This window comes from Polypterus senegalus, chromosome 15 (assembly GCF_016835505.1).
Source record: "Polypterus senegalus isolate Bchr_013 chromosome 15, ASM1683550v1, whole genome shotgun sequence".
Taxonomy (NCBI): Eukaryota; Metazoa; Chordata; class Cladistia; order Polypteriformes; family Polypteridae; genus Polypterus; species Polypterus senegalus.
Window position 1 is genome coordinate 88,128,369 of NC_053168.1, and position 22,355 is coordinate 88,150,723.

Sequence of the window (22,355 nt, forward strand, 5' to 3'; positions counted from 1 at the left end):
CAGAGGTATTATCATTCAGCCAGGTTTCCGTGAAGATAAAAACACAGCAGTCTCTTACTTCGCGACGTTTTGATCTTGGAAGTCGGATATGGTCAAGTTTGTTGTCCAATGAATGAACATTTGCCAGAATGACGGACGGAACAGCCGGTCTGGTTGGATTAGCCTCTAGCTTAGCTCGGACACCTCCTCGTTTTTCAGCACTTCCGGGTACGCTCACACCGCTTGCGGCTTCTCTTCGCTGAGATGTTACCTGTAGGCGATTCGGGGGCGGGTTCACGGAGCAGGCCTAGCTCGCGGAGCTCTTTTTTTAGAGCTTCTTCAGGTAAGTTGTTGGTGTTAAATCTTGTATTGATTTCCAGAAGAGTGACGCAATTGTATGAAAGTCTTTGTCTGCCTTTCACACACATGATTTAATGACTGTATGGACAAAATAAATAGGTAAAAACAGCTAAATGCACCTTTTTTTTTTGGATCCGGAGTAGCCGCTGCGCCAAGTCAGATTCCCTTGTCATTTTGTGTTTAAAGTTCTCTAGGGAACTTTGGATATCTTTCTCTTTCTCTAGGGGGGAAAAAATCACTGAAGATACTTCATGTCACAGGCAGACATTTTATTGAGTTGTGGCTTGTGGTGTTCTGAAAGTGCGATACCTGCTTTGTTGCTTATGATGACAGCATTGGTGACTGCAATCCTTAAGATGCGTCAGAGACGACCCTGACAAGTAATGAAAAATAAAGAAACGTGTGGTTTGGATTTTGAAAATCCATCCAACATGGACAATATTTATTCAGTCTTTCATAATTGAGTTATGTCAGCGTCTAAACCACAGAAGAAAAAAGGGCAACATTACTGTAAGAGCAATTTTCAGTAAGTTAATGGTATGTTAAATGAATGTTAGTATTTGCCTAGTTGCGTTTAAATATATTCTAACTTGTCATTCTGAGGAGACACTTCGAGCACAGAAGGCAAAGAGCCTCAAAGTGCAGCGTAACTCGGAGCCTGCAGCCTCTAACTGTACGCTTATTAGAAGGCGCCATCGAAGACTTCAAGAGCAGAATACAAACGAGAAAGTTAAGACGCTTAACAGCATGCCGAAAAAAAATTCTCTCTTCCCTTTTTATTTTGTGTGTGATAACGTTTTCCTGTGATTTATTCTTCTTTCAATTTGCACTAAAGTTTTTGAAAATGAACTGAATGGCCTATGGATTTTCTCTTGCTACCCGTTTGATTTATTCTGCACTCTATCTTTGCTACTCAGTAACTGCTTGACTTTGGGAAAACGGAAAAGCTGCAGCTGCAATTCCTTTTAATTTATATCGTGTGTGACAAAGCTCAAGTGTACATTATAAATAGTATTAGACATATTTAATTTCCAAATTAATTCTGCACAGTACTTGCACTTTGACTCACTACAGAGGGAACACACCAGTACTTCATTTTAAAAGGAGAAAAAAGTACAAAATAAAATAAAAGTCAAAATAACTGCTATGACATTAAGATGAGTATAATAACACAGTCAACATAAAAAAATGAAATCATTAATATTTTCATATTATATATATTACTGTGTATCATTGACTGCATGTCTACTAAAACGAGAATAAAACACTTTAACAATAGCTGGTAAATTTCTTTACATGATATAAAAGCAAAACTAATTTTACCTGGAACAAGCATTGTGGTAATCAGCTCAGGGGTTTCTAAAAAATCAATGTTACTTCGTTGGAATGTCTTGCTGTAATTTGTCTGAAGATGACTGGAAAAAAAAATAAGAAAAGCATCAGTTGGCCATCTTTTCCCAGCCACAAGCATAAAGATGGTGAGGAAAACAACTTAAGGTGAAACTTCTATGACCGTGCAAGACAGTCGCTCATCAATGTTAATATACTGGTTTCCTGATTAAGTTTAAAATGTTAGGTTGTGCATAAAAACTGGTGAATATAAATCGAGGGATGTGACGCTCAGATTCTAATGCTCTAGTGAGAACAAATATGGAGTATTTTGTGCTGTTCTGGTCATCAAAAGACAGAGCAGCATTTGAAGCTGTGCAGATGAGAGCCACCAAGTGCATCCCAGAACTTGAGGAGATGTCCTACTCCTACAGACCTCCTGCAGGTCTTCATACATCTCCAAAGCGTTGACAAAGCAGATCCAGCAGAATTCTTTCACCTTAAAGGTGACTCACATACCCGAGTGCATTTCAAACTGAAGGCAGCAAGCACTTCTTTACACAAAGAGTTGTGGGACTCTGGAACAAACTACTAAGACATGTAGTTGAAGCAGAAAATTTGGAAACCTTTAAGAAGTATCTGGGTAAGATGTTGGGACAGCCTACCTATTAGCTAAACAAATGGACTGAGTGGTCTCCTCTTATGCACTTATCTTAGCAGCAATGGGAGCAAGGCATTAGTGTTAGAGAGGCTGTACGGACATCTTGTAGCATTGCCACATACATATGTATATGGTTTGTTTTTTTGTCTCTCTATGTAAAATCCCGTTGCTGTTTGAGAATATCATAGCATAAGGGGCTGTCACTGTGACTTTCGAGAGTGCCGTGGAAACGGATGCACTAAATTAAAATGGGGTGCAAGAAGGAAGAAAGGACAGCCCAAGTTTTTATGGTGGAGGAAAAAAAGACAAGACCCATCTGAATCCAGGAGAAAGATTGTTTTTGGGGAGCACCACAAGTTCAGTGCAGTCTGGGGTGGCCACCTTGAAGATTCCGGATACACTGAGGGAAGTGAACTTTACTGTGAAAGGGATTGGAAGCAGTGTGAGGTGTAAATCTTTTATTCTGGGATTGCCGTATGTAAAAACCTGAACTATGGGGAAATGGGATAATCGGATAAAAAAGAAAGACTAAATCGACTGGACGATGGGAAATATTCTGTGCCTTTTGTTTACAGTATACAGTTAGGTCCATAAATATTTGGACAGAGACAACGTTTTTCTAATTTTGGTTCTGTACACAATGAATTTTAAACTCCGATGCATTTGGTGCAGACTTTCAGCTTTAATTCAGTGGGTTGAACAAAAATATTGCATAAAAATGTGAGGCAACTGAAGCATTTTTTTAACACAATCCCTTTATTTCAGGGGCTCAAAAGTAATTGGACAAATTAAATAACTGGAAATAAAATGTTCATTTCTAATATTTGGTTGAAAACCCTTTGCTGGCAATGACAGCCTGAAGTCTTGAACTCATGGACATCACCAGATGCTGGGTTTCCTCCTTTTTAATGCTCTGCCAGGTCTTAACTGCAGTGGCTTTACTTTCAGTTGCTGTTTGTTTGTGGGCCTTTCTGTCTGAAGTTTAGTCTTCAACAAGTGAAATGCATGCTCAATTGGGTTAAGATCAGGTGACTGACTTGGCCATTCAAGAATTTTCCACTTCTTTGCTTTAATAAACTCCTGGGTTGCTTTGGCTGTATGTTTTGGGTCATTGTCTATCTGTATCATGAAATGGCGCCCAATCAATTTGATTGCATTTAGCTGGATTTGAGCAGACAGTATGTCTCTGAAAACCTCAGAATTCATTCGGCTGCTTCTGTCCTGTGTCACATCATCAATAAACACTAGTGTCCCAGTGCCACTGGCAGCCACGCAGGCCCAGCCATCACACTGCCTCCACCATGTTTTACAGATGATGTGGTATGCTTTGAATAATGAGCTGTTCCACGCTTTCTCCATAGCTTTTTCTTGCCATCATTCTGGTAGAGGTTGATCTTGGTTTCATCTGTCCAAAGAATGTTTTTCCAGAACTGTGCTGGCTTTTTTAGATGTTCTTTAGCAAAGTCCAATCCAGCCTTTCTATTCTTGAGGCTTATGAGTGGCTTGCACCTTGCAGTGCACCCTCTGTATTTACTTTCATGCAGTCTTCTCTTTATGGTAGACTTGGATATTGATATGCCTACCCCTGGAGAGTGTTGTTCACTTGGTTGGCTGTTGTGAAGGGGTTTCTCTTCACCATGGAAATGATTCTGTGATCATCCACCACTGTTGTCTTCCGTGGACGTCCAGGTCTTTTTGCGTTGCTGAGTTCACCAGTGCTTGCTTTCTTTCTCAGGATGTACCAAACTGTAGATTTTGCCACTCGTAATATTGTAGCAATTTCTCCGATGGTTTTTTTCTGTTTTTGCACCTTAAGGATGGCTTCTTTCACCTGCATGGAGAGCTCCTCTGACCGCATGTTGTCTGTTCACAGCAAAATCTTCCACATGCAAGCACCACACCTCAAATCAACTCCAGGCCTTTTATCTGCTTAATTGATAAGACATAACGACGGACTTGAACACACCTCAACATGAAATAGCATTTGAGTCAATTGTCCAATTACTTTCGAGCCCCTGAAATAAAGGGATTGTGTTAAGAAAATGCTTTAGTTGCCTCACATTTTTATGCAATCGTTTTATTCACCCCACTGAATTAAAGCTGAAAGTCTGCACTTCAAGTGCATCTGAGTTGTTTCATTTAAACTTCATTGTGGTAATGTACAGAACCAAAATTAGAAAAAAGTTGTCTCTGTCCAAATATTTATGGACCTAACTATATTGGAGAAGGGCGAATTTGGGGAATTTTATAAATGGTATTAATTACATTTTGTATGTTGCATCTTTTCTCTGAGCGGTTTTGTAAAAATCACTTCTATTGTTGTAAGTCATCTTTCTGCGCCGTGGGAAGGGGCTGAAGGCAGTCTGGGGTTGACCTGCAATCATCAGTACAATTTTCACTATAAACTCAGTGAAGTGTAGTGGTTACAATCTCACTACATATTTACACAGATACTCTGAGCCACCAAACTGACAAATTGTATGCAGGACCCAATTCAAGGAAGACCATATAAACAAGAAGCAGTTGCCATGAGGAATCTTTGTCACTGCCTGTTTCTAACTTTGAATGTTAAATGTATAAAGAGTGTCTTTTTGCATTTCTTAGGAACAGAACCGTGCAGAATGCATTGGGAGGAGTTCATGTCTCAGAGGGACTGGAGCAGGATGGACGTGGTTAAAAAGGAAAGAGGAAAAAGGGAAAGAACAGGAAGGGAAGAAAAGTCTGTCATGGCTAAAGTGACAAAAATAAATGAGCCCATCTTCAGTGTACAGCGGGTAATCCCGGGTTCCATGGGGAAAAATGGCCCAGAAAAGTAAAATCCATATTGAGAAAAACCTTAGGAAGAAGGCCACCTTGGCTTGAAGAAGGTGGTAGGATAAAGAGTGTCTTAGTTGTTCTTCAGTGTTTGTGCTCAGTGTTTGCACATCTCAACAATGGAACTCTTTGTTTAAAGGACATTCTGTCCAAGACCTATTGTATGGTTGGTGTGAGTGTATCGATGTGTTTGTGAACCCTGACTTGTATCACGATTGTGTGCCTTTTCTGATGATGGCTCTGGCTAGAAGGGAAGTAGTAGTATGCGTCATCCCGGTCTCTCGATCCGTTTTTTTTTTTTGTTTTTTTTTATTTTGCTGCCACTCGGGGCTCATTGGCCTAAAATCATACCAGCTCAGGCTTGGAAAAGTGACCCACAGTGCATTGCAAACATAGCAGGAGCAAGTCTGCTCCACATGGAAGGAACCCAAGCTGGGAATCGAATGGGAGCTTTGGTGCTGTTTGAAGACAACCGTACTCGCTGAAGCAGCTTGCTGCAGTGCCATTCTTCTTTATTCATGCATTAGTTTCATGTATTCAATAGCTGAAATGTATGGAACTGTGAAGAAATTGGTTTAAAATGCAAATAATACAGAATTAGAATATGAAATGATAGAAGAGTCCCTACCAAGTAGGAGTATGTACAGGAAGTTAGTGATTTCAGATAAATTTCCCCATAACTCCACTGAACAATTAAATGTTGATGGAAATGGATAGCGACTTTTCAGCTCTTTCATATGCTTTCTGCATTATTTAATAACTGTTACTGCTTTCAGGTAATTTTATTAAATTAATAAGTTGTGACATGAAGTTCACAGCTGGATCAGCATTCATTACAAGATCAATTTGCTGTAGCCCAAGGTGCCTAACTCACGCTGAAGCACTTCAGATCTTGGCCTCATCATCTCTCTCACACATGGGGGTTCGAAGAACTTGTCTGTTCAGTCATTTCAATAGTTAAGCTTTCAAAGAACATTTTCATGATTACAGCTTACTAAATCAATTGTGATAATCCCTTAATCAAAATTACTAAATCATCCCAATTCAGTTGACTCTCAAGAGTCTGTTCAAGCCACAAGGCAGGAGTCAGCAATGGATGAATGATCCATCACAGAACACAGCAGGACTCGTACGTGGCCAGTTCACAGTCAGAAATGAACTGCTGATGCCTTTATGGATGAGGAAGACACACAGGAGTATCCAAAGAAGAACCTGCAGAGCTGGTGATTAGTCTGGAAACCAAACCAGGCTGCTAGAGCTGTGACCACAGCAGTGCCAGGCAGCGTGTTTTACATATTAGTCATTTGTGCCTTCAGCATATCGCCTCGCTTGAGGGTCGTTTTTATTTAAACTAAGTGCGCCACTCCTGTGTCATTACCAATCAAAAATCAGGCAAATATATAATTCCTATCAGAAATTTTTTGTTTGCAACTGTTGTTATATCTGTTTTTCTGTGTGAGCAGCATGAAGGAAAGGAAAAAGAAATGACACTGTTAAAAGTGTTAAGGAAAAAAAATAGAAAAATGGAACCCCACTAAGTAAAGCTGTGTAGACATTTGCCTGCTAGCCATCCTGGTTTTGCACTTTCACATCCAGGCTCTTGCTGCATTTCAATAATTAAAAATATTTTTTATGTAAAATCTTCAGTTATGGTGACAAATATCCTTTACTTATCTAAACCTGTAAGCAAAGAAAATTTTAGGAGAGGACAAAGGAGAAGGTTTTGAAACGTGCAGGTAGAATTACATTTGTGAACTGTGACCTGCCTTAGTGCGTTGACTTTGTGCTTCTGAAAAAGGAAGCTTTTCTGACATTTTCTGATTTTGTTATGACATTGCTGATAATTATCAAATGTACTATCGACATTCAGGCAGTTGTAGTGATTTTTGGCTTTTATTTATTTTGCTTTTTTAGATTAAGTTTTAAACGCTTCTCATGTCCATTCATTATAGCAGTGGTCTCTCAAATGCAGTTCTGGGGCCTCATGCGTAATGAAGTGTGCGTAGAATTTGCACTATAACATGGCGTACGGACAAAAGTGGAAATGTGCATACGCACAAAAAAATCCAGATGCATAAATCTGTGCGAACGGCAACTTCCACATTCTTCCGCTCCATAAATCCCAGTCAGCGTGAAAAGTAGCGCACACGCCTGCTGTCCCGCCCCAAGTCCTCCCAGAATTACGCCTCTTTGAATATGCAAATCAATATAAATAGCCCTTAATCTCAGTGTTCTGTGAAAAGGCAATGGCAAAAGCACGGTTGAAAATAGAAGAATATCAGCGAATACCAAGTGAAGGCAAAGAAAAACATACTATTTGTTGGTTTAAACAGTGGTATAAAAAACAAAAGGAAATTGATCGAGTGACATAGCGTGTCGGAGAAACTCGAAAGCTCAAGTTCACAAAGTCGCACAGTGCCCGAAATAAAAAAGTTGTCAGATATCAAAGTCGCCGTGAAAAAGCGAGTCGTAGCCCACCGTCTGAGTGTCATATGAAAGCTTACTAGGGTACAGAGAAAAAAAAATAGGCACACAGTGGGGAAAAAAGCACGAAATGTCAACTTTAATCTTGAAAGTTCCACTTTAACCACATAGTTTATTTTGTCATTAAAGTAGAACATCATAAACTTCATCTTAAAATCGTTTAATTTACTAGTAACTAAAGTAGCACGTTAAATGCTTTGTTTTGTATATGTTCTTCAATGTGCTTCTTAAAGCGTGTTTTCTCTTCAGAATCCATTACATTTGTGATATAACAGCTCTCTGAATAATTGAAATATTGAGATGTATATGTGATATAATTTTCATGATGATAGGAATTAAAGCATGTTATTAAACATGGGAACACGGTGGTGTAGTGATTGTTCATGTCTCACGCAAGATGCTTGCTGTGCCGTGTGCTACCTTTGATGAAATAATTTTTTGCAGTAGTACTGTCTCTTTCAAACGTACTAACCTCCAATTCCTGTCCTTCCTTTTCTTTCTCCAAGAAACCAATCGCTACACAATCAGCTCTGTAATAGACGTTAAGCCATCTGTAAGCTTAGAATGCCGATTCTTCAAAACTTTTAAGGAACATTGAAATATCTTCGTAGTATGTGTTTAATTATTCTATCCATCTATCCTTCCAGTGTCGCGCCAGTCCCAGTAAGAATACAGAGTGAGGCAGGAACAATCCGTGAACGGAGCACCAGCTCATTGCTAGCGCTGCGACACCGTGTCCTCACATGTTTATTTATTAACAATATAGATTATTTAAATTAAGTTAGTTTTATTTTGCTGCATTTCATCTTAAAAATGAAATCGTCATCATATATAAATACACACTTTATAAAGTGGCTCAGGTTGTGTAATATTATAACTGTATCGCAAGTTTACAGTGAGGTGATTGTACATTTAAGTACAAAGCATTCTACAAGGAGCACTTGATGGACTGATTGAATGCGTTTATAGTTCTTGGGATGAAATTGTTTCTGAACTGCGAGGTCAGTACAGGAAAGGCTCTGAAGCGTTTTCATTGTGAGAGCAGTTCAATAGACAGCATGGCTGAGGCAATGTGTGCTTGATGCTGTATACCGATAATTCTCTTTCTGATCAGCTGCTCTAAAGCTGTGATTCCCCACTCAGATACAGTGATATAAACACTCCTAGTGGTGCAGTGAGAGTATCAACGCTAAAGCAGCTATTGTATTTAGAATAGTTCTGTGGACCATTATATTGTTACAGGTTAATTACAATCGGATGCATCAAACTAATAAACAATATGTGGTTAATTTCAGTGTATTTATAAAGCCACGTCAGGGATGTGGATCTGAAAAAGAAAGATAAACCACACTGGAACAGTAGCACTGCTTTGACGCTGGGTGCTGCCAGTCTGCAAAACCAAGTGGAGAACTTACGTACGCCAGGGTTGGAGCTGCCATGAAAATGTGTGTGGCCTTACGCCAAGTTTAGGTTTTATACATCGCGATTTGATCGTAGAAATGGGAGTACACAACATTGTTGTGCGTATGCACCGTTTGACATGAGACCCCTGGACACCCCATGTGGCTGTAGGTTTTTGTTCCTGCCAGTTTCACAATCAGTGAGTCCTTTTCACCTTTAACTGATCAGAAATAAAAAGCTGGTCATGTTTTTCTCATCTCTTATTCTGCATTCAGAAAAGCATAGCAGTGTGTTACCATTATAAGAAATTTACAAGTATGTGTACTATTGCTGTATCTTTAAATCCTTAGGTCTCTTTTGCTGTTTTCCTATTAATGTGCATATTTTCTGTGTAGTTTTCTCTCTTAATTGTAGTCTAAAGATGACAACTAACAACAAACAGCAGTCACTGGGCAAACAACACTGAATGGTGAAAGGCTGAAAACTCCTAACTGATGTGCTCATTAGAAATAAGAAAGTAAATAACCAGCACACGTGACAGAGCAGAATGGAAATCTCAATGATGTGGAAAATGACGTTAAAACAAAACACTAAAATTATCCAAATGTAACATACATAAATATTGGGTACATGCACCAAACTTAGTTTTGTAATTTCTACATTGATCCCTAAATGAAAAAAACGAAAATAACAGCTTGCTTAGTTACAATAAAAAAAGTCAGAAACCTACGGCTTTACAGGGAGTCCCCTGAACTGAGTTTGAGAACCACTTCACTAGTGAACACAATAAATTTATAATATTTAGGATAATAAAGCTTGCGCCTCTCAAAATGGTTGCTTATGATAAAAAGACAATCACCAGATGAGGTTAGATGGTGCCCTCTGTGGGTGCCTGGATAGAAACATTGGGGGTTTCAAGATACATAATAATGATAATTAATCAGTTTGACTATATTCAATAGCCTATCATTGATAACATATTTTGCTTGAGTATAGAGATTCATTATTGGCATTAAAAGATTTAGGACCACAATAATACTTTTACTTAAATGAAGGTTTAAAAACCCTGACATGTTTGAGGAGCCTGGTCTTAAATATGTAGAAGTGGAGATTCCGAATACTTCTTGAAAGGCACTGTAGGATACTTGGGAGTTTTTCTGTTTCGATCTTTAAGCAATACTTGTGCTAAAAACAAGATCGATGTTTATTTTTTTGCTTGACACTTGTATTTTTAGTCCTCCATATTTCATAAAGCAAAACCAACAACCGTATTAATAACTATAATACAACAACTACAACAACAACATCTTTAACTTTATTATCTCATATAGCAGGGGTAGCCAAACTTTTTTCACTGAGGACCAAGTACAGAAAAATTGTAAGGGCTGAGCCACCCACTTGAGGTGAGGTACATTGCCTCCCCTCCAGTGTATTAAGTTAGTAAAATCAATCAAATGTAGGTAAGTTATGCTTCATAATTGAATATGCTTAAAGAAAAGACAGCATCACAGCTCTCTATTAATGGGTTTTCATTTATTGTATTACAAAGTATTGGTGGCTTACTTTCTTAACAGCGTTAAGCTGCTTCACAGCCTTCTGCTAATAACTAATGCTTGTTAGAAAATGTTATGAACTTAATATTGGCTGAATTTATTACGTAATTTGGCTTATTAACACATGAATACTGTGTAATGTATTTTTAATTCGTCTATAATGGGAACAGTGATGCTGCAATTTGGACTGAACGATGGCTTGCATGTCAGGAGTAAGTTGGGTGGTTGAAATGCGAAGGACATCAAAATCATTTTGGTTCTTAATCTGCTTTTATTCAGATTTAACAGAGAAAACGTTTGCTCACATAGATATGTTGAGACAAGCAGACTGATCATTCCTTTGGTGTAGTGTCTCATCAGAGGACACTTGGCCTTTTCCAAGCTCCAGTAGAAGTCGGGTAGGGAGAGAAGCTGATGTTGATTCTTCAGAGAATCATCACACTGCATTTAAGTAAGTTCTAACTGCAGACTCTCTTCCACTTCTTCTGCATCCATCAGGAATGGAGTTGAGAAGAAGCTTGATTTCTTTCTCAATGACAGAAAAATCCTGGAAGCGCTGACTGAATTCTGTCATGTAAGATGTGATCACAGCCACAGTTTTCCCCTTTTTAGCAGAAAGCTTGGCCTCTGGAAAAGCACATATGATTCTGGACAGCGTGGAGAAGTGTGCGATATTAAAGTTGTGTAGTTGTGACTTAAAGAGACGGAGCTTCACACTGAACGCTTTCATGTGCGTGTAAAGTTGTGGCACAAGCTGGTCTTTGCCTTGTAGGCTTTTGTTCAATGTGTTCAGATGTTCAGTAAGATCAATTAAAAAGCTAGGTCTGCCAACCATACAGGGTCACTCTGCTCATGAAGAGGTCGGTCCTACTCTTTCAAAAACCGGTCGATTTCTGATTGCAGGGACTAAAACCACCGCAGCACGGCGCCACGGCTTAGCCAGCACACACCACAATGGTAGAGGAGGTCCCTGTATTCAGTGATAGGAAAGCTTGATATTCTCTGTGGTAGAGCCCTCGTGCTCGGATTATGTTGACAGTTTTCACAACAGTGTTCATCGCATCACCAAGCTGGACTGTCTTTGCACACAGGGCTTCTTGGTGGATGATGCAGTGCATTTTAAGAGCCTTGCCTCCACTCTCTTGCACCTTGGTGCACACCATAGATGCCATTCCTTTGCACTCGCCTTTCATTGCTGGAGCTCCACATAGCTTGTCCCATTTCAGTCCTATCTTGTCAAAGTGCACCTGACACAGCTTCATAAATGTCCTTACCCGCTGTTGTTCCCTTTAGACTCTGAAGATCAAGTAGCTCCTCCGTAATGTAAAAGTTATTGTCAGCTCCCCGTAAAAAAATCAACAGTTGTGTGCTGTCATCACATGCAATCGAGTAAAAATCAAAAGCACAAGCTTTATTTGACACCTCATCTTTTAAGTTAGCTGACAAATCTTCACCTCGCCGCACAACAGTTTCTGGACAAGCTAACGTTGTTGAATTCCTGCATTTTCTCCGGGCGCATTATTCCTGTAATTTTAGTGAGGCACTGTTTTATGATGTCACCATCTGAGAAAGGTTTCCTGTGTCGGGCAGTGAGTTGCGCTACCTCGTAACTGGCTAATGTGGCATATTCTTGTGTTTTGTTAGCACGGAAAAAATCCTGTTGTTGAGCTAGTAGACTAGCTGCCATTTGCTTAACTTTCTGTTCTCGCTCGGCACCAGTGTAGGTCGATGTTTGGTTTCATAGTGTCGTCACACATTGTACTCCTTCATCACTACAATAGTTTCATTGCAAATCAAACAGACACACTTCCCCTTGACTTCTCGGAAGAAACATTAATTTCTCCACCGTATCTGAAATTTTCTGCACTCACTTGCTATTTTGCATTTCTTTGGTTCTGCCATTTTTGGTCACCTGTAGCAAAATTTGTTTTTGGGTTGCGCTTGTTTTGTGAAGACGCTGCCTTGATCAGGACAGTAGCTCCACCTTGTGCTGAAACTAAGAAGTGCAGTACAGTTAAGAACAAGTTTCGTGTGTGGGCCAAATTTCGTTCTATTTTTTGGACCATGGGCTGCAGTTTAGACACCGCTGTCATACTGGCAAATTCATTTGGTTTGTGCATCAACAGAAACTTACATAGGTATAGGTTTTAAATAGAAAAAGACAGGAAAGAGAAATATATCAAATATATCTGAACCTCTACATGTATACCTAAATTATGTATACTAAAATAAACTTTACACTCATGTATATAGGAGCTTATATGAATCTGCACTGTCAGTGATGGACGTGTATTCCAGTTACCTGTTCATTAAACAGCCTACCTGCTGAGGGTACACATGATCTCTTATATCTGTAATTTTTTATTTGACATAGTAGGCATGTGTTTATTGCCACAGAGCTAAAATTCAGTTCACAATGTAGTGGGTAAGTGGGGTCACTAAGGATTTGTGGGAGCATTTTAAGAAGCTGGTCCTCATCTAGCTGCTGCCCTGACTCTTCTTCGTCCCCAGTGACCCTACATGCTGCTCTATTCGGGCACAGGAGTTTCCCTTTGTCTTGGGCACTCATGCTGCTAAAGACGCACACTAACCCAAATGAAAGAATGTTCTAGAGAACAGATAAGTAGGCATAAGAGACACAGCAGAGTAAAACTAACCTGATCAACACGACAGCTTGACTGTAATTCTGAGGTTTTCAATGCTTTGCTAAGGACTTGCTTTTATTTTGACTTTTGAATTAAATTATCCTCCAACTGAGCTTATATTAAAACTTGGCAAGCATCATCCTCTGTCATTCACTACCATTTATAAGATGGTTGATAGCACTCCTCATGTTCTCTCCCGGCAAGCTAAGAAGTTCTCTAAAGATGATGGTTGTAACCTTATGGCTGTGATTACACGTTCCCAATGATAAATTGACGTCTCATCTAAGACTCGTTCCTGTTCGTGGTCTGCTTCTGCTAGGACAGTCTCTGGCACCTCAGCTACAATACATGAGTATGCAGCATCGAGTGTAACGTGTGTACTTATGCAAGGATAATAATTAACAAATGCATGGATGTATTTTACCCAAACAGTCAACTAATACTTACTTTTTCCAAACACTGCTGTGCTCCCAGAATTCATAGAGAATGAATCGCCCCTCATTCGATAACTTCTGCACAGCAATGCTGTTAAAGATATAAGTTAATGTTAATGCCGGTTTTTTAATGATTTTTAAGCACAGGGAGAAAAGTAACATTTGAAAAATGGGTAATGTAATAAATCAGCAAGAACAACAACATATATCAATGCACGGAACGAACCAACACAGTAAAACAGTTTGCTATGGTGCACGCGGTCGTGCGTCGTAACCGAAAACTCGGTTTTTAAAGACTGCTTACTTCATTGTGTTTTAACCTCAGTTGTAAAGGATTGTTTTGAGGATCCCATGGGATACTCCTCGCAAACCGTTTTACACGCTGCATTTGGCGATTCACCTCCGTTAGAAACTTGCCTCTATGAACAGTCAACGTGGCTCGGAGGTGCCAGGAGTTGGTGGGCGTGGCTCCTTCTGCGTGCGCCACAGGTGTCTTACTTGTCGGCGGCTCAGTGAGTCCACGCCCATTCCGGCGTGCTTTCCATGGTTGTCTTGCCTTAGTGAATTATATATATAGATTATATTATATATTATATTATATTTCCCCTTGGGATTAATAAAGTATCTATCTATCTTTCTATCGATCTATTAAGCATGGCAACAGAGATGTTCCTGTAGGAGCTCACATGAGCAGCCATGGCCACTGTGAAAAGGACTTTAAAGTCACAGTGCTGATGGGCAACTTCAAGACACAGCAGGAGAGAAAAGAATGGGAAGTTAAATTGATGGCAAAATGTCACGCATTACAACATGGTTTAAATAGAGATAAGAGTTCAATGATCCAGATATGAGGATCTGTCTGACCAGATGATTTGACTACAGATCAACACTGTAAAGAAAACTCATCGAAAACATCCAAAGACTGTTGGACAGTTACGTTATCAAAATGTCTTGACATTGTTCTCCTCTCCTGTTAAAAGAATCTTAGGCTGGACCGGTCAGTTAAGTTTGAACACTGAAGATGAGTTGTGTTTCTTTCCTAGTGTACAGTACTGTATATATAAACACAGGGAGCTCCAGTTTCTATACCACAACATGTCTGAAGAAGGGCCTGAGCTGCCTTGAAAGCCTGTATATTGCATTCTGTTCAGTTAGCCAATAAAAGGGGTCATTTTCCTTCACTTCTCATTGTACCCATAATGGCTAATACAGTGCAACACCCTACTACTATGACAACAGTTGCATAAAGATTAATCTAATAATGGGATGGTTGAATTTGTCCCTGATATTTCACGGGGTGTATCTTTAACTATCTGAAGAAATTCAAGCTTCACCTTCAGCACAAACGATACGAAGACAATGGTTAAAGCAGCCTCACTTTGTTTTGCAGATTGTGAAAAGGCTTCTGTCAGAGAGTGGCTCGTAAGACAAACACCAGCGAAACCCCTGCCTTTCTGTCACCAGACGTGCTTTCTGAGAGGTTTTTATTTTGCTGACAGTCCAGAATGAGTCAAAGTTGCGTGCAAACAGACATGATAAAGCACTCAAAATAAAAGGAATCTGCTGCAGCCCCCTAGTGCAACGGCTAATGGCAAATGTTGTGCTTTCATAGTACTTGTAGTACTTCTGCATTTACTGGGTGTCTTATTATTTGAAGTCACAGCACTCCCATGGGCCTGCGAGATTTAGACTCATGTTATGTAATTTCTAATATATTCACTATACCTCAGGGGAACGACTTGGCAGAGGTTTATAGGATTTTATTAAACTTCAGATTATTAAGAAGTATATATCTGTTATGGGACGAAGTAGAACAATATAAACATTAGTGAAATATTTCAACAGTTGTTACAATTGTATTTTCTCATCCACCTAATGTTTTCTAATCCATCACTGCTGTAGTAATGCCTAGTAATGTTGCCACTATTTCTCTTTTTATTGGTCTCCTGATCAAAGTATGAACAGACTTGTGCTGCCTGAGTCCTGCAGCTCACCTCCATTGTAGCAGCATTACTCTGTCCAGGTTCATCTTCCTACTTTGTAACGTGCATAGAATACAGCAAAATATTTACTTACATGTCTCGGCCATATCTAAAGTGACACCCACACTCTTCAGTGCCGTGATCAGCAATGAGCAGTAAGAAAGTAAAATGCAATTGCCATTGTAAGCTGAGTGGTAGTGCTTGAGCTTAATGGAGTCTTAATCAAGCAGATGACTGCATGAGACGAGACATCTGGAGGGTGCGGGTGGATAACTAATCCAGAACAGCTATAAAATATTAACACAAATTGTATGTTTGAGATATTTGTAGTTTTCAACATAGGAATAGATGGATGAATGCTGATTTGAGTACCTACTGGCGATATTAAACATATTCTCAATTTAGTGATGGAAAAGCAACATTCACCAACACATTCATCTATTCATTCTGTAAACACGTTTATCTAAGATAGGACTGAGCCGATCCACAGACTATTTTCACAGATTAGTCTGGACAGGATGCCAATCCATTACAGGGTACTATCACTGGAGTGCTAACTAAGGTTTTTCCATTGTGAAGCATTTCAGTGGGATATAAACAGGAGAAAATGTAATGTTCTCTCATGATGAAACCACAACCTTCAGCTATAAAAGGGATCTAAAGGAAGTCTGAAGTGATCCCTTGAACCAGACCTGAATGAGAATGAAGAAGATTAAAAAGGGAAACTGAAAGACCAACGTGTATTGTCAGTAAAGCATCACCAAATCTATAATAAATAGGCAAACCCGTGTTTCTCCAGACCTTAGGCAGTCTCTGAGTGGCTTCCAAAAACACTACCTTATGCATACCCTTACATTATTTCACATGAAAACAAATTTAGGTTTCTCGGTTACCTACATACACATATTTGCAACATGACAAGAACTTCAGCTGCTGCAGAAAAGCTTCATGAACATAAGGAGAAGCTTAAAACTACACAGAAAGCACCTTAAGCAGCAATCAAGGTGTTGTGAAGTACAGTTAGGTCCATAAATATTTGGACAGAGACAACTTTTTTCTAATTTTGGTTCTGTACATTACCACACTGAAGTTTAAATGAAACAACTCAGATGCAGTTGAAGTGCAGACTTTCAGCTTTAATTCAGTGGGTTGAACTAAACGATTGCATAAAAATGTGAGGCAACAAAAGCATTTTTTTAACACAATCCCTTTATTTCAGGGGCTCAAAAGTAATTAAATAACTGGAAATAAAATGTTCATTTCTAATATTTGGTTGAAAACCCTTTGCTGGCAATGACAGCCTGAAGTCTTGAACTCATGGACATCACCAGATGCTGGGTTTCCTCCTGCCAGGCCTTTACTGCAGTGGCTTTACTTTCAGTTGCTGTTTGTTTGTGGGCCTTTCTGTCTGAAGTTTAGTCTTCAACAAGTGAATGCATGCTCAATTGGGTTAAGATCAGGTGACTGACTTGGCCATTCAAGAATTTTCCACTTCTTTACTTTAGTAAACTCCTGGGTTGCTTTGGCTGTATGTTTTGGGTCATTGTCCATCTGTATCATGAAACGCCGTCCAATCAATTTGACTACATTTAGCTGGATTTGAGCAGACAGTATTACTCTGAACACCTCAGAATTCATTCGGCTGCTTCTGTCCTGTGTCACATCATCAATAAACGCTAGTGTCCCAGTGCCACTGGCAGCCATGCAGGCCCAAGCCATCACACTGCCTCCACCGTGTTTTACAGATGATGTGGTATGCTTTGGATAATGAGCTGTTCCACGCCTTCTCCATACTTTTTTCTTGCCATCATTCTGGTAGAGGTTGATCTTGGTTTCATCTGTCCAAAGAATGTTTTTCCAGAACTGTGTTGGCTTTTTTAGATGTTCTTTAGCAAAGTCCAATCCAGCCTTTCTATTCTTGAGGCTTATGAGTGGCTTGCACCTTGCAGTGCACCCTCTGTATTTACTTTCATGCAGTCTTCTCTTTATGGTAGACTTGGATATCAATACGCCTACCCCCTGGAGAGTGATGTTCACTTGGTTGGCTGTTGTGAAGAGGTTTCTCTTCACCATGGAAATGATTCTGTGATCATCCACCACAGTTGTCTTCCGTGGACGTCCAGGTCTTTTTGTGTTGCTGAGTTCACCAGTGCTTGCTTTCTTTCTCAGGATGTGCCAAACTGTAGATTGTGCCACTCGTAATATTGTAGCAATTTCTCGGATGGGTTTTTTCTGTTTTTGCAGCTTAAGGATATTGATAAGACATAACGATGGACTTGCCCACACCTGCCCATGAAATAGCCTTTGAGTCAATTGTCCAATTACTTTTGAGCCCCTGAAATGAAGGGATTGTGTTAAAAAAACGCTTTAGTTGCCTCACATTTTTATGCAATTGTTTTATTCACCCCACTGAATTAAAGCTGAAAGTCTCAACTTCAACTGCATCTGAGTTGTTTCATTTAAAATTCATTGTGGTAATGTACAGAACCAAAATTAGAAAAATGTCTCTGTCCAAATATTTATGGACCTAACTGTACCTCAGCACTCACCACATAAACTTATCTGCTTATTTAACGGACTGGACTCCTGAACTTCAATTTCCTGTCTCTCCCCATCACACAAATGACTGAATTTTTCAATAAATGAAGCCAACCTCTTCACAATTTCACATCTTCCATTCTTCTTTAGCAGTGGCACCAGTCCTCTGCAAATCCTCACACAATTTTGGTCATCACATTTTTGTCAGTTGCCATAATTAGCTTTGGACTCAGTTTAATGTTTTCTTTACATATGCAGTGCATCTGGAAAGTATTCACAGGGCATCACTTTTTCCACATTTTGTTATGTTACAGACTTATTCCAAAATAGATTAAATTCATTTTTTTCCTCTGAATTCTACACACAACACTCCATAATGACAATGTGAAAAAAGTTTACTTGAGATTTTTGCAAATTTATTAAAAATAAAAAAATTGAGAAAGCACATGTACATAAGTATTCAAAGCCTTTCTCATGAAGCTCCAAATTGAGCTCAGGTGCATCCCGTTTCCCCTGATCATCCTTGAGATGTTTCTGCAGCTTAATTGGAGTCCACCTGTGATAAATTCAGGTGATTAAACATGATTTGGAAATGCACACACCTGTCTATATAAGGTCCCACAATTGACACTTCATGTCAGAGCACAAACCAAGCATGAAGTCAAAGGAATTGTCTGTAGACCTCCGAGACAGGATTGTCTCGAGGCACAAATCTGGGGAAGGTTACAGAAAAATTTCTGCTGCTTTGAAGGTCCCAATGAGCACAGTGGCCTCCATCATCCGTAAGTGGAAGAAGTTCGAAACCACCAGGACACTTCCTAGAGCTGGCCGGCCATCTAAACTGAGCATTCAGAGGATAAGGGCATTAGTCAGGGAGGTGACCAAGAACCCGATGGTCACTCTATCAGAGCTCCAGAGGTCCTCTGTGGAGAGAGGAGAACCTTCCAGAAGGACAACCATCTCTGCAGCAATCCACCAATCAGGCCTGTATGGTACAGTGGCCAGATGGAAGCCACTCCTTAGTAAAAGGCACATGGCAGCCCGCCTAGAGTTTGCCAAAAGGCACCTGAAGGAACTCTCAGACCATGAGAAACAAAATTCTCTGGTCTGATGAGACAAAGACAGAACTCTTTGGTGTGAATACCAGGCGTCACGCTTGGAGGAAACCAGGCACTGCTCATCACCAGGCCAATACCATCCCTACAGTGAAGCATGGTGGTGGCAGCATCATGCTGTGGGGATGTTTTTCAGCGGCAGGAACTGGGAGATTAGTCAGGATAAAGGGACAGAGGACTGCAGCAATGTACAGAGACATCCTGGATGAAAACCTGCTCCAGAGCGATCTTGACCTCAGACTGGGGCGACGGTTCATCTTTCAGCAGGACAACGACCCTAATACACAGCCAAGATATCAAAGGATTGGCTTCAGGACAACTCTGTGAATGTCCTTGAGTGGCCCAGCTAGAGCCCAGACTTGAATCCGATTGAACATCTCTGGAGAGATCTTAAAATGGCTGTGCACCGACACTTCCCATCCAACCTGATGGAGCTTGAGAGGTGCTGCAAAGTGGGATGGGCGAAACTGGCCAAGGACAGGTGTGCCAAGCTTGTGGCATCATATTCAAAAAGACTTGAGGCTGTAATTGCTGCCAAAGGTGCATCGACAAAGTATTGAGCAAAGGCTGTGAATACTGATGTACATGTGATTTCTCAGTTTTTTTATTTTTAATAAATTTGCAAAAACCTCAAGTAAACTTTTTCATGTTGTCATTATGGGGTGTTGTGTGTAGAATTCTGAGGAAAAAAAATGAATTGAATCCATTTTGGAATAAGGCTGTAACATAACAAAATGTGGAAAAAGTGATGCGCTGTGAATAATTTCCGGATGCACTGTTTCAATGTTTTGAAATGGTACTTTTAATAAAAGAAAACTAAAATAAGGAAGACTATTAAACAGCATCCTTCATTTGACATTCAGGAGGTACTCGCTGAAAGCAATAGCTTGCCTCTAAAATTAGCTCATGGCAGCTGTTAGCAATGGTATACTTGAAGCAAGCGGTCTGCATGTTGACACACAAAAGAAACACCCACTCAAAAACACAATGCACTTCTTGTAAACAGAAAATGACTGGCTTCCGTATTTAACTCTGGCAAATATCTCATTTTTTCCCCCTTTGCAGTGAGCTAAAGCAAGTCATTATTAAGGAAAAGCACATTTTAAAAGATAAGCTGTGGATGTGCCTGTTTTTGCAGATCGAGGTCTCCTGTTATCAGACATTAGACAAATGGAAATGTAACTTACTGCAGGCAGCCAGTCTGTAAGGTGGCCAGCTCGATGTACTGCCTCAGGGAGAGACGGAATTCTTCCAGTTCTTCTTCAAGCACAGATAACTGCCTTTGAACCATCAAGATGTGCTGCATGAGAGATGAAGGAGACTTAGCTTACTGTCACACTGAAGCTTTTTACGGCGTTTTACAAAAATATTTTCATAACTGCATTGAACAAAACATCTTCCACATGCACTTAATATGGTTCAAAGTTATTATCTTTTTAAAAGGAATAAATGATCAGTGAGTTGATTAGGCAGCATCCAACAAAAGCAATTGGCCACTTGAACTGTAAAACAATGTGGTCATATACTTGCATATGACAAACTTTGAATTTGTAAAGAAGAATGAATTTTATAGTAGAAAAAGGGACATTAAAATAAGGTTTAAATCTTCAAAACCCATTTATCACTTACTTGGCCTTTAGCCATTGTTACCAAATTTTCAATGTACTGTAAATATATTTTTAGCACATGGAATAGTACTGAATATTAAACAATTTAAACAAATACAAAAAGAAAATGAATGTATGTAGTCAGCCTGATGATCTTTTAAATAAAACATGAGATGTTAAATAAGACCAGTGTTCAAAGAATTCATTAAACAGCCATAACAATCAAAGTGCACTGTAAGCAAATACATATTTCAATTTTGGTAATTATCTTTTAAAACCGTTTTTTAAACTAGTGTTAGAACCATCAAATGACTTTAATAACTTAAAATATGAACACATAAAACTATGTATGCGATACTGGCACATCCATAATGCTAGAGATGTCCAACTGAATCTGCCAGTCATCAGCAAGTCAATCCAGATGTATCCCTTCTGCCCTTTAATGGGACCCCTGAGTTGGCACCCTACTCAGGTCTCCCTTGAGACCACAAAACATTTTTTCTGTGGGAATAATTGGTCTGTGTGCCTACAACTTTTCTTGCCCTCAACTGCACAGAAAAAAAAGGCTTGTACAAGTTAAGCTAATACAATATGCAACACTAGCTGTGCTAGCCATCTAAGCCAGGCTGACATCTGAGCGATCAACGTAAACCTCAGCATTAACATCTGCAGTGTACCATGCAACGCACATGTCTCTGTTGTATGCCATTTGGCAATTCGTAAAAGCAGTGTTTATGCTTGTGACGTGCCATCTATTGCGATGACGGAGACAAAGCAAATGGATGGACAAACACACACTTATCCTATTAAGGTAGATCTATTTCTTTCTCCTTTAAGCACAAAGTTGTCAGGACTGCATCTTTGATGTTCTTTGCCTTTGATTCTGTCTGTTATTAATATTCATTCCCTATTGTTTACATATTTTATTTTTGTTTTAGTGATTTCACTAGATTGCTGTTTTTTAAAATTTTCTATGCAGTATTCACACTGCCAAGCACATGACGTACAAAATGCATGGTGTGTGATGTCCTTGTGCTGGCGCTAGAATAAATGGCCACGTGCCACTGTGGAAAAGTGAGGTCCACAGTTGTTTGGTGGTATCAATAAATAATGGCCGCATTTGCGTTTTAGAGTGGTGAGCGGTTTCCAGGTGTGGTGCGGGTGCAGACGGCCCTGCACTTAGTGCACAGGTGTAGGATTGCCCGTGACCCTAATTGATGCCAAAGCTGTGCCACATCCCCATTTTAAAAGGGAAGTGCGAGTCCAAGAGGGGGGGAAATCAAGAATCAAAAAAGACAAGAAATGAATGGAGGTTAGGGAGAGAGAAAGGAGAAGGCAGGAGGCGGAAGGAGCCGGTGTGAGTGAGCTGAAGTGATCAGGCTTGAGGGAGAGAAGGCGGGCAGCTGGGAAGAACAGCCCCTTGAGCGTAGCGAGAGGCTGACACTGGGGGCTG

At 39.8% G+C, this 22,355-nt stretch overlaps 1 protein-coding gene across 2 annotated transcripts in view; it reads right to left on the reverse strand.

Moving 5' to 3' along the window:
• The window catches only part of necab1 (N-terminal EF-hand calcium binding protein 1), a 524,092-nt gene that overhangs the window by 11,314 nt on the left and 490,423 nt on the right, over nucleotides 1-22,355 (reverse strand). Inside the window, exons 10-12 of one of the 2 annotated variants that reach the window (XM_039737163.1) lie at nucleotides 20,483-20,595; nucleotides 13,674-13,751; nucleotides 1,663-1,754 (exon numbers count right to left, since the gene is read on the reverse strand). In XM_039737163.1, coding sequence (XP_039593097.1) covers nucleotides 1,663-1,754; nucleotides 13,674-13,751; nucleotides 20,483-20,595 — 283 coding nt within the window. The remainder of the gene's footprint in view (nucleotides 1-1,662; nucleotides 1,755-13,673; nucleotides 13,752-20,482; nucleotides 20,596-22,355) is intronic. The other variant, XM_039737164.1, reaches the window with a different exon arrangement.